The 13442-nt window shown below is 40.9% G+C and overlaps 1 protein-coding gene across 1 annotated transcript in view; it reads left to right on the forward strand.

Moving 5' to 3' along the window:
- The window catches only part of LATS2 (large tumor suppressor kinase 2), a 49305-nt gene extending 36306 nt beyond the window's left edge, over nucleotides 1-12999 (forward strand). The window contains exons 3-7 of the mRNA XM_009279360.2: nucleotides 2219-3756; nucleotides 6831-7413; nucleotides 8052-8234; nucleotides 9829-9935; nucleotides 10709-12999. Of these exons, the coding sequence (XP_009277635.1) occupies nucleotides 2219-3756; nucleotides 6831-7413; nucleotides 8052-8234; nucleotides 9829-9935; nucleotides 10709-11203 (2906 nt within the window). The 3' untranslated portion in view covers nucleotides 11204-12999. The remainder of the gene's footprint in view (nucleotides 1-2218; nucleotides 3757-6830; nucleotides 7414-8051; nucleotides 8235-9828; nucleotides 9936-10708) is intronic.
- Nucleotides 13000-13442: the final 443 nt, after the last annotated feature.

Below are 13442 nucleotides of genomic sequence, written 5' to 3' on the forward strand. Positions count from 1 at the left end.
AGATCCACCTTTGCTTTTAGGATATACAGAATGCAAAACTTAAATATCATGCAGTTGATGTTTGCCTGCCTGAGGTGCCACAATATCATACTGATATGATTGGTATGGTATTGTTTGTGATAGGATAGCATAGGTCTCCTTTAGTTCATTAGGAAGCAAGTAATGCTACTTGCAAACTTTTCATTTGCAGTTTGAGAATTTAAATCTTCTGTTTTTGAATTCCATGTATTGGTGTATGGAAATAGATTTTCAAATTATTCATTTTTGTCCTGTTTTAACTTCAGTAGTAAAGCTAACAAGTTTCAGCATACTGGCAAGACTCAAATAAAACTTAGCAGATATTACTGTGTGACAGAGAGTTACGTATAAAAACAGATGATCCCATGAGTATAGTTGATTCATCTTAAGAATACACTGATCTAAAACCTTCACAGGCAAGAGATAGTCGTAACAGTTACCGTGGTGGGTGGGAATGTGTGTGGGGAAAAAAAAATCATCTGCAACTACCACATTTGGTGTCTTCACAAATCCAAATATTTCTCCATCAGACCAGAACAGACTTACTGGTGTGCAAATCTAGGAGGTGGACATCATATCTCCCTTGACATCAGCAAGATTCCTTGCACAGCTGAAGTATGTGTCCCAAAGGAGGACAATTATTGCTGCTACTTCCCTTCATGGCCTCTGATAGGGAAAAACAAAAGTCATTTTGCCCCTGAGGCTCAGCATGAATCCTACTGACAGAGATGACAAATGGGTCTTACGGCTGCCTCCCACCCCAGGCCAAAGTAGCCACTTCTTAGGATGCTTTGGATTGCCACAGCTTCATCAGTGCGTCTCACTGTGTCCCAACAGATGAGCTATCAGGGAGTGCTGTTATAAGTACAACCTCAGTAAGCATGGCCTTGTGTTATCATAGGAAAAAGAGCTGCTGATTATAGATTTCACTTTAAAGAACACTGATTATTTGTCCCACTTGATTCCATTTCAAAACATTGCATTGTTTATGAAAGTGTCATTTAGTGTGGGGGCAGCCTCTTCAGTGTGCAGAGATGGTGCATAGACCTGTCTTAATAATGTGCACGTCCATGTTTGTCTGTATATAGCAGGACTTGTGTGTCAAGGTGAGGAGTCAACAGCTATGCTCAGGTGTGCTGCATCTGGCCCAGCTGGGACATGCTGTACTGCAAATAATCAGAAAAGCTTACAATCCAGTGTTCAAGCCTGTTAGCTCAATATGACTATTCTTGCAGACCTTGTGAAGGCAAGATTTTAAAAGGAAATTGTTTAGGCATAAATGGGCCAAGTCCTGTGGTTTGTGAAAGCTAAAGAACCAGAAGGGGAACAAAAAAAATAGCGACAGCACAGAGACTCCCCTTGTCTTTTTAGCACTGCCAGTGCTTTATACACCTGCAATTTGTCCTCAGATCAAAGAACTGATGAAAAGTGCCATTAACACTTCCAGTATAGGAATGCTGCTATCTTGTCTCTGCACATTCTTCAAGCTAAGATTAACATGTTGACACCCTGAAAGATTTGCCTTCCAAACAGATGGAAGATGAGTAATATGAGGGGATACTCTGTGTCCAACACATTGGAAAGAATACAGGACAACCTGTATGATGCCTTTGTTGTAAATGAAGGAGAGGGAAACAAGGATTTTGAAGAAAATGATGGGAGAGAGATGTAAACAGATTCCCAGCGTGAGCAGTGAGCTCTCTGTACAGAAGATGTGGACTATGTGATGACCTAGTAGCTGATAGTAATGTTGACTTTAAGTTGTATTGACAGTCCTTCCGGGAGCTTTTTTTCTCCCGTTGGTGCTGTACTTAACCCCCTGCTCTGTAGCTTCCTCCTGTCTGTGAGTAATGACTGGTAATACTCGTCCAGCTTTAAAAACCAGGCTGTAGTGTAATCTGATGATTTCATAGTTAAGGAATTTGTGCTTCTATTTTCATGATTTGATAGGACTCCCTGATGATTCCTGGCATGAGCAGTGCTGTGGGCCAGTAGCTCATTATCAGTAGTAACACTTGGCACCTGTAATTTTAAATGTTCAGAGTGCTTAATTTAGATTTTGGAAGGTGTTTTTATAACACTCCCTACGCAGTGTGCATGCGTGTGTGTGTATGTCTGTATGTATAGATGGATGAGTAATGCAAAGTAATTGGTTCATCTGAATTGTTTCCTAACATTCTTCTGTGTTCTTTTTATAAAGGAAAGGGTATTGTGCCAAATAATGTAACCCGCAGGCCAAGCTTCGAAGGATCAAATGAATCTTTTCCGTCCTACCATCAGATCAGTAATGCAGCCTATGAAGGGACAGGCTTTGGAGCAGAAGGTGCAAATATGCTTACTGAAGTTCCAAGGCCATATATGGACTATTTAATCTCTACTTCACAGTCTACAGCTATGAATGCTCCTGTACAGCGACCCTCTGGAGTAGGCACTCACAGCACACCAACAAGCCATCAGCAGAAAACATACCCTGCAAATATTGAATCTTCTGTGATTAATTATCCAGTGGCTAATCACAGCAGTCAAGCTTTGCAGCTGCAGGCATCCCATGGCTCCAACAGCCAACATTACAGTAGGCAGCACATGATGGTGCAGGGGGAACCTATGGGGTATGGTGTTCAGCGGAGTCCATCCTTCCAAAACAAGATGCAGCAGGAGGGAGGATATACCAGTCTCCCAAATAAAGGGGCAGTTGTTCAGAATAATTCTGGTCATGCATTTCAGCAGGCACCGGCAAGCCTGTATATATCACATTCTCATCACAAACAGACAAGTCCTTCTTCTCATCAAATGCACGTGATATCCAGAGGTCCAGCCTTTGCTAATGATTTTTCAGACAGTCCGCCGCAAAATCTATTAACACCGTCTAGAAATAGCCTAAACATGGACCTCTATGACATGAATAATCCTCAAGTTCAGCAGTGGCAGGCAGCAACACCATCACGCCGAGATTCTTTACAAAATCCAGGAATAGAAACATCTCCACGGCAACATGTATCCTTCAGACCCGATGCCACAGTGCCAAGCAGAACAAACTCCTTTAACAACCACCAGCAACAGCCACAAGTGACAGTGTCTATAAGACAGGTTCCTCCAGGAAAACCGGATCCTTCAATTACATCTCCAAATACGATTACAGCAGTCACATCTGCTCATATTCTCCAGCCAGTGAAGAGCATGCGAGTGATGAGACCTGAGCCTCAGACTGCAGTGGGACCTTCCCATCCTGGTTGGTTACCTGCGCAGGCACCGGTTGTGGATGGCTTGGAGATCATTGAGCAGCATGTGCCACCTGTTGGAGCAGCTAATGCCTATCAACTAGATGTGGATTACGGTAACCAGGAACTGCGGTGTCCACCACCACCATATCCCAAGCATTTGTTACTTCCCAGTAGCTCTGAGCAGTTTGATATCAACTGCTTATGCATGGGCGTAGAGCAGACCCTCCGTGTAGTCCCCAATTCAACGTGCAATAAGGCTGAGGAGAACAGTGAGCGAAATGATAAAAGCAGCAAGAACACTAAAGCTGAAAAACCAAGCAAAGATAAAAAGCAGATTCAGACATCTCCGGTGCCTGTGCGAAAAAATGGCAAAGATGAGGAAAAGCGAGAATCCCGAATAAAGAGCTACTCACCTTTTGCCTTCAAGTTCTACATGGAGCAACATGTAGAAAATGTCATAAAGACGTACCAGCAGAAAATTAACAGAAGATTACAATTGGAGCAAGAAATGGCTAAAGTAATTCTCCTTGTTTTGTTATAATAAAAGCTAATGGGGTCAAATTGATTACTATTTTTAATCAGTCAAAAAACTTATAAAGGCAGACTCCACTGGAAGTAGTAGGTATCCAATACCTCCCTATACCAGACTATTTTCACTTAGAAGCGTGGATGCAGGTCTGGGAGGCTGTTTGAAAAACCTGAGATGTGAAATAATATATCTTCATACCAGAAAAGTAAAATGAAGCAAAACCCCCCATAGTAGGAAAGTATTAGATTTGCTTAGGCAAGAACTCAGAAGCCAGGTTTGAGGCTGAGATAACTCTGGCAATACTTTGGCAGCTCTTGCAAAACTCTGAAAAAGATTTTCTCTTTGCTCCAGTTCTTCCTCCCTGTTCCATGATAGCCAGTCATTCACCAAGGCCATGGTTCAACTTGACAGTATATTCACTGTGCCATGTTTTCAGATGAATATGTAATACTTGACTGGAAGTTGTCTATTGAACACATGTAAGTAATAATATCGTGCAAGTAATCATATCTTGGCCAGCTTGAACTGATCTTGGGACCTTTGCTGGAACTTGTTCTAGAAGCAGGTCTCAGGGAGGTGCACTTTTTGAGTGAGAGCGCTTCTTTCATGCCTAATTGTAGCTCTCAAACCTAAGCTGATTGACTGATAGGGCTGCTTAAAACAAAGCTGCCAAGTTCTGATGGTTGCTCTGGCAATTTTGTTTTCAATTTTTAAATGTGGAAGAGTTTTTTCCCCAGGCATGACTAGAATATGACTAGTCTACTTTTGTATTTAAGGATAAACTCTAAGGAAAGCTATTATTAACGCATAATGGATAATAATTAACTACCCGATCTTCCCTAGCACAGTCAATTTTCAGAGTCAATTAATTTGATGCTCACATTGCTTCAGAAAACTCAGTGGTTTGTTTGTTGAGGTTAAAATTAAATGAATATGCTTCTAAAATCTTTTGAAAGGTCAGCATTTTAATGACAGTTAATAGTTTGTCCTCACTGCAAGTACGGATTGTGTTGCATTGCTTGGATTTAGTGAATATTTTCCTGAGATTGAGATAGGGAATGATATCTAGAGAAGTAAAACAGCAGCTAAGTGCGTTAGTTCTTCTCTTCTGACTCTTCAGCTTCCCCTCACTTCATAACTCAGAGATAATTCAGCTATAAACAAAAACAACTCTTCCCCTAGCAACCTCATCACTGGCTGGAATAATACACTCAGGAGATTTTGGCTATCTGAATATCGCATTATTCTAGAATTAACCAAGAACACAACACAGTAATTATTTTACCTTAAAACAGTAAACACTCCCTTTATTATGGATTAATGTACTTGCCTTACATTTTAAAAACAGTATTACTTGTTTTGATTTGGCTGTTGCCTTCAGTCTGAATCATAGAATCATAGAATAGTTTGGGTTGAAATGGACCTCTAAAGGTCATCTAGTCCAAGCCCCCTGCCATGGGCAGGGACATCTTCAACTAGATCAGGTTGCTCAGAGCCCCGTCCAACCTGACCTGGAATGTTGCCAGGGACGGGGCATCCACCACCTCTCTGGGCAACCTGTGCCAGTGTTTCACCACCCTCAGCGTAAAAAATTTCTTCCTTCTATCTAGTCTAAATCTGCCCCCCTTTAGTTTAAAGCCATTCCCCCTTGTCCTGTCGCAACAGGCCCTGCTACAAAGTCTGAAAATTCATCCTACCTGTTCTGCAAGTTTCTGCAGACCTCCTCCATCCTTTATTCACAGAGATTTCATTTTTATACCGTGGGGATCTCACTGCATAGTCTGGCTGCCCACATTCATCTTTAAAGACTTAGACTACAGATGTGAAATCAAATTGATCTAAGCAGCGGCCCTGTGGGCATACGCTTGGGTCTCTAGCTTGCTAATCAGTCAGCTTCAACTCCCTCCACCCTCCTCCCCATTGCCCCTTCCCACCAGGCACTAATCTTCCTCTCAAAGTGCTTCAGTTGATGCCAGTTAATTCAGGATTTTGAAAATGGTGTATGCAGAAAGAAAGGGATGTGCTGCGGCAGAGGAGTTGTCAGAGGATCCTGGGGATCAGCCCAGGGGCTTCTGCTGGTGGAGGCCATCCGTGGCTCTCAGGAGAGGGACAGGTACCAAAGTTAGCAGAGTTGGCAGTCTGCAGGTTCTATGTTGAAGAGCGGGGAAGGTCTGGTTGGATACTGTTTCATCTCCCTTTCTCAGGAGGTCTTTCCCCGCAACCATGTGAAATGTTACTTGCGGTTACTTGGAGGCTCTCTGGGGACAGGAGGTGGCTGGACAAGCCAGCTTTTTTACAGCTTATGTACAGAGGGGAAATAATAAATTTAGGGGGGAAATAGCACCAGGGTCTGGGATGCAGTGGCTGGGGGGAGGCCAGAGCTGAGGGTTATAAGCACATATTTTAGAAGGGAAAAGGGAGAAGTTTATAGAACAGATGGTCAGGAGATCTACAGAGCTTGAGAGTGGAGGCTGTATATGGCAGAGGAAGGAAAACATTTTCTAAAGAAGAAGGTTCCCAAGGCACTTGGGAATGTGTAGGTCAAAACGAGCTTCTTAATTACAACACAAAAACCAACAGTCAAACAGCACTCAGGAACTGTTAATCTGAGTTGCCCTGGAGAACCATTCATGAACAAAGTGGACTGCTGCACGTAGGTTTAAGTTTCAGTTTAAGTTAAGCTGTACTGCAGTGCTCATACATATAGTGGAGTGCAGTGGCAAAGCACACATTTGAAAGGTGTAAAACAAATCTCGTGATCAGGTTTGTTGTGTTACGTTCCCCTCTCTGACAGTATTGCCCCATGTCTCTTCGTTCAGTCAAATGAGAAAGGCAGACCAATCTCGGATACAGTAAATTCAGGTAACAAGTTAGGGCACAGTGAATTTGCTGGTATTTCAGAAATACCTCAACAGACAGACGAGAATATGTCTCCCATGAATATGTCTTTTCTGGTTCTTGTTTAATTTTTCTGAGAAGTGCGTTTTGGGAATGCTAGTTTATTGTTCTCTTGCTATGAATGTAACAGTACTAGCTCTTGTGGTTTGCTTTCCTTTGTAAAGGCTGGCCTTTGTGAAGCAGAACAGGAACAAATGAGGAAAATTCTCTACCAGAAGGAGTCCAACTACAACAGACTTAAAAGGGCCAAAATGGACAAATCTATGTTTGTGAAAATCAAGACTCTGGGTATTGGTGCATTTGGAGAAGTATGCCTGGCCTGCAAAGTTGATACCCATGCCCTGTATGCCATGAAGACTCTGCGAAAGAAAGATGTGTTAAACCGGAACCAGGTGGCTCATGTCAAAGCAGAGAGGGACATACTTGCTGAGGCAGACAATGAATGGGTGGTTAAACTCTATTATTCTTTCCAAGATAAAGAGAACTTGTACTTTGTGATGGACTACATCCCAGGTGGAGATATGATGAGTCTACTGATTCGGATGGAGGTCTTTCCAGAGCGTCTGGCTAGATTTTATATTGCAGAGCTCACTTTGGCTATAGAGAGTGTGCACAAAATGGGATTTATTCATCGAGACATCAAGCCAGACAACATTCTGATAGACCTTGATGGGCATATCAAACTGACTGACTTTGGACTGTGTACTGGATTCAGGTGGACTCACAATTCAAAATACTATCAGAAAGGTAGTGTTTTTAGGGTTTATTTGTGATGGTACTGCATTATTTATTTTGAAACAAACAGGTACCTCTTGGCAGAAATGCCAGCTCAGAAAAGAGGGGTGTGTACATTGACAAAAGGTCAATGACAGTATGATGTGTCTGTCTCTCACTAACTTACTCAATTTGTTTGTTTCCAGTCCTCTGTTTCCAATACTGTTTAAATCCCTATCAGTAATCTGGCTGACCACTGCAGTAGCAGCAATTTTTCAGTTTATACTTGTTTGGAGGGTCTCTTTTGATGGTGAAATAATTTAATCACAGACTTAAAGTAGTCCACGCATGTCCTGTGTGTGCCATTGAGGAGTATTTGTGTCTGTTGGCAAAAAGGTCATAAACAATTGGTATAGCTAATCTAAATATGCTCCATTGTTCTATATCTCCCATGTAGGAGCATGCTTCCTTGTACTGAGACAGAGACATTTTGCTGGTTATGGAAAACCAATTGTGAAGGGGAGGGCAGGAGGAAATGCCTTGGGTTCAAAGTTTGAATGCTGTTCTTCAGTGAGAGTAGAAGATGGCACAACTAGATCTAGATAAATACTTTTCTCTGTGTGTGTTGTGTTTTATGACTGTGAATGTAAACTTTCTCTCCCATTTGAAAGGGAGCCATATCAGACAAGACAGCATGGAGCCCAGTGATCTTTGGGATGATGTGTCCAATTGTAGATGTGGAGATAGGCTGAAGACATTGGAACAAAGAGCTAAGAAGCAGCATCAGAGATGTCTAGCCCACTCGTTAGTTGGAACCCCTAATTATATTGCTCCTGAAGTCCTGCTTCGTAAAGGTAGATAACCTGTATTTTTCTCCTGTTTAAGTGACCATCGATGCTTTGAAATACTTTCCCCCCCCCCCCCCCCCCCCCCCCACATCTACGCGATCTAAAGGTAGATAACCTGTATTTTTCTTTTTCTCCTGTGACCATCGATGCTTTGAAATACTTTCCCCCCCTTCCCCCTCCCCCCAAATAAGCTTGCTGCTTTGGAAGATTGTCATTCTGAAGGCCACAAACACTTAGCTCAGATTAAGGAGAACAGATTTCTCTACATGCTCCACTGTTTGGCATCACATTGCTGACATTGATGGTGGTCATACTTCGTGTGTCTGTGTATATCTACACTCTGAGGCCTTTGAATGAGACTGCTAAGAAATGTGTCAGATGATGTTGGCAGTGATATTTTTTGGAAGATTGTCATTCTGAAGGCCACAAACACTTAGCTCAGATTAAGGAGAACAGATTTCTCTACATGCTCCACTGTTTGGCATCACATTGCTGACATTGATGGTGGTCATACTTCGTGTGTCTGTGTATATCTACACTCTGAGGCCTTTGAATGAGACTGCTAAGAAATGTGTCAGATGATGTTGGCAGTGATATTTTTCAAGTATAAAGCAGATTATCTGTACTCATGGAGTATGACTATGACCGCTAGCAAGTATACGTAGACCAGTGACTAGCCAGCTGATGGTTCTGAATCAGATTCAGACGGGCCACTTAAATATGGATGATGTAAACTTGTGGAAACATGTCCTCCAGATTCCCAGCCAGAATCTTGGGGAAACCCAACAAAGTCTTCCACAATTTACACTGGACACCCTGCATTCAAAAGCTTGGCTTGAGGAATTTAGACAGTACTTGGTGGCTATCCATGCAGAACAGACATGGTCACTGCAGTAAGGAGATTAGATGTTCAAAGTTGTCTGCAAGCCAGATCCTAAGCCTGATCTTCCTCAAGTTGAGAGATTTCACACTGGACCCTACATCATCCGATGACACAAATCTCCATTGAAATCAGTGTGCAAATCCTCCATGCCTTTTCGGAGATCTCAAACATACACCTTATTTGTCTTGTCACAGCAATTGAGTGATTGAAATTGTTCCTCTGCTTGGAACTTGCTCAGAAAGTCATCTGTGGCTTTCTTCTGTCTCTAGAGCCAGGCTGTGTCTTTCAGCAGCTTTCCAAACTCATGGCGTCACCTCCACTGAACCTAGGGGGAACATCAGTCACTAAACCTTTTTGTTATTCTTTGAGGTCCGGTTTGTGCTGTGTAGTGATGTAGTTGTGGGACCGGGCACGAAAAGAAACTTCATTCTTTCTAATTATATGATTTCACCACTCACTTTTGTTGAGAATTAAATTTATTCAGAAAGATTCCAAGACAACAGGATTAGATCTTTACTGACAGCAGCAGAATTTAGGTCAGCAAGCAGAAGCAACTTCATGATGAAGGTGGATTGCGAGTCCTTTGTTTTTAGGTCACAGATTGTTTGTCTGAGAAAAGACAGAAATCTGTGCTGTATGTTTTGATACTTAATTGCAAGTAGCTCTATACACATTCTCCTTGGTTGGTGGAGGACAACCTTTTGACTTGCCTTTCAGGATACACTCAGCTCTGTGACTGGTGGAGTGTTGGTGTGATCCTCTTTGAGATGTTAGTGGGACAGCCTCCTTTTCTGGCTCCTACACCCACAGAAACCCAACTGAAGGTAAGTTGAATCAAAATTCCAATCTGTGGTAGCAAAATTTTAACCTTTTCCCTTCCCTTCCCCTCCATGCACAGACCAGACCTATCCCCTCTTGTTTTACTAGAGAAAGGAGCAGTCATTACAAAAGCCTGTTTTTTAAATAGTTCTATGCAGGGACAAATCCTTTCCCAGTCAATGAAGATACTGAATATCAGACTAGAACTGGCTTGTCCAACTGCATAGATAGTTGTTAGTTTTATGAGTCTTCTCAGCACAATTCTTATTTCTTAAGCATGAGTTCATCCATCTAAATTCCCTAGAGTGCCTATCAGATTTGAGTAAGCTGATATGCCAGTGATAATTACAGTCGGCAATGTAAGTGTTTCAAAAGTCAAGCAGTGAGTAGTTTTTTATTAGAAAGGATGTATCTCATGACCACTCTCCCTAGTTTACATTTTGGAGATGAAATGAAGTAATTCCTTGAAGTCATTCCATGAAGTCATGTGTAAACTGAATATGTTCTCAAATCGGACTACGGGAGCACTCAGGAAGGAATTTGCCTTTTTTTAAAATGGAATTGCGCCTTTTATCTGCTATCCGACAATGTTTCTTGATTCATTAAAATAATTATTGACAGCCGATGCAATCTAGTCATTGGGTTCTTGAACCTCTAAAATAACTATACAGACTGTGAGTTGACTAGTTATGTGTATACTTCTGTACAGTTAATGTTGACAATCGGAAGGATTCTGTTTCCAGGATTAGAAGTTGTTTAATACCTTTCTTACCTCCAGGTGATAAATTGGGAAAGCACACTGCACATTCCCTCACAGATCAAGCTAAGCCCTGAGGCAACTGATCTCATCACAAAGCTCTGCTGTGCTGCTGAGGACAGGCTTGGAAGAAATGGAGCAGATGATATTAAGGCCCATTCTTTCTTTCACTCTATGGACTTCTCTACCGATATCCGTAGGCAGCCAGCTCCCTATGTTCCAAAGATCAGCCATCCAATGGACACTTCAAATTTTGATCCAGTTGAAGAAGAAAGCCCTTGGAACGATGCTAGCGGTGACAGTGCCAGGACATGGGATCCACTAGCCTCTTCCAATAGCAAACACACAGAACATGCTTTTTACGAGTTTACTTTCCGAAGGTTCTTCGATGACAACGGGTATCCGTTCAGGTATCCCAAACCTTCTGGAGTGGAAGTTGGCCAGTCTGAGAAAACTGATGTAGAAGACAAGGGTGTGGTGGATCAGACTGGAGCTTGTCAGCCTGTATATGTGTAAATTATTGTATAGAATACTCCAGATAAGACTAATCTCAAATCCAGTAGGGCCTTTAACTGATCCTTTAGGAGCTGATCCTGCAGCGCTTGTTCAGGTGTAACTTCAGCTGAGGCTGGAGGTGTCCTGGGGAGTCAGAAGCTTGCAGGGCCAGGTCCTAAAAACGGCGCTCTTGAAAGTTCAGGTCAGTTTTACTGTAAATAACTTTGTTGATAATTACACTTGAAATCCTGGTCTTCACCAAAATCTGCAAGGCCAGCAGTCTATCATTTCTAGGCCTATTTTTATTTGAGGTCAGCATCCCCCTACTCAGATTAACATTTACAGACTTCCGCAACTGTCAGCGTTATTTTTTAAATGAATAAAGAGCACTTATATTTTGTTTATAGCAGGGGTTTTTTTCCTACTAAATTATAGGGATTAACTTTGACAAATCATGCTGCTGTTCTTCTTTTCTACATTTTTATTTTATCCATAGCACTTATTTCACATTTAGGAAGATGCATAAAGCTGAAGAACATGTGATGAAAGGTGTCTGTGCAATAATGTAAGAAAGAAAAAAGAAAAAAAGAAGAAAAATGAAAAAAAAGAACCAACAAACCTGCTCTCTAATTTTCTAAATTTACTGACACCATTGTATTCGCACCGTGATTTTTGTTTATTATATGTATTTTCCACATTTCAAAATTGTGACATAACGTTAAAGCTGCTTTATTTCCTTCTGCTTATTGGAGTGTAATAGAAAGTGTGAGCAAGTGACAATTTGGGTGTGATTTCATTGTCTAGTGTGTGAAGAATGTTGCATGAGCAGTGTTTTTCTATTTGAAACGGCCTTTTCTTGCCATTCACAGGCAGGTCCTGTGGATCCATTTTTACTAAGGGTCTAAAATTAGACCATTATAAACCATGTGTTGATAATGTATTGTGTGGGTGGTTTCCTCTTATGACTGTATCCAATATTAATTTTGTAAAACAGATTGCAAAGGTTATAACTGAATAGTGATTTTGTGGTCTGATGTAATAGATCATTTTATTAAACATGTATCATTGGCACACACGTTTCCCCACAAAGGATCAATAGCAAGACCATTATCACAAAGCTGATTTGTGGCAGCAGTCTAGATCGGGCTTATTCACATAGCACGCAGCACAGTGTCCGTTGTTTAATACTAGCAGTAATGCAGAGCACCAATACTAACGTATGTAGCTCAACGTCTTCAAAACAGGATGTCTAACGCTGTGCTCCCGTAACACATCGAGATCCTAAGTGCGATGAAGCTGACGTTGAGCGCATGCAGCTCCACGGACATCTACGGAACCTGGAGGTATGTGGCTTTTCCTGGCATCAGATCCCTACACGTGACTGGCTGTGTATCGGTTTAGGATCCTAATGTTTTAGGCACTGACATCTGAAAATGTTGGCATTGTTCATAGGTCATTCTGTCCTGTTGTCTATAGGTAAAAATGTTGCTGTGATGGAGCACAATAGTCCTTCACTTCTGTCAAATTATAGGCGTACTTTGAAATATGAATTCTTAACTGTGTTAAAATATGCATTTTTCTTCTATGTATAAGTGAGAATTATTCAAGGTGATATCAGAATACTAAAGATAATTAAGCCATACATATTTGCATATATATTATATATAACTAAATAAGTAAACACACACAAAAATCCTTAATTCAGATTAGTGTAACAGTCCTATTTAAAGTGATTGACGTAATAACATTTGAGGAAAACACTCCTTTAATGTGTTTTTGCTTTATTTTATTTTTAAATCTGGAGCTTCGTTATTTTTTCCGTATATTATTCCACATATTATTCCTTATTTTTGATATCAGAATACTAAAGATAATTAAGCCATACATATTTGCATATATATTATATATAACTAAATAAGTAAACACACACAAAAATCCTTAATTCAGATTAGTGTAACAGTCCTATTTAAAGTGATTGACGTAATAACATTTGAGGAAAACACTCCTTTAATGTGTTTTTGCTTTATTTTATTTTTAAATCTGGAGCTTCGTTATTTTTTCCGTATATTATTCCACATATTATTCCTTAATGTTTTAGCACATATTCTATTATCCATTGTTTAGATATCTAAGCAACAACATATAAATTCATCAGCCTAAACTAAACAAAAATGATTGTGTATTTGTTTACATTTGTATGAAAGGAATGTTCTGAGGTATGCAGTGCTTGTGTTGTGACAGTTCATGTAAGATTCAGTAT

The sequence above is a fragment of the Aptenodytes forsteri genome, unplaced genomic scaffold (assembly GCF_000699145.1).
Source record: "Aptenodytes forsteri isolate BGI_AS27 unplaced genomic scaffold, ASM69914v1 Scaffold307, whole genome shotgun sequence".
NCBI lineage: Eukaryota > Metazoa > Chordata > Aves > Sphenisciformes > Spheniscidae > Aptenodytes > Aptenodytes forsteri.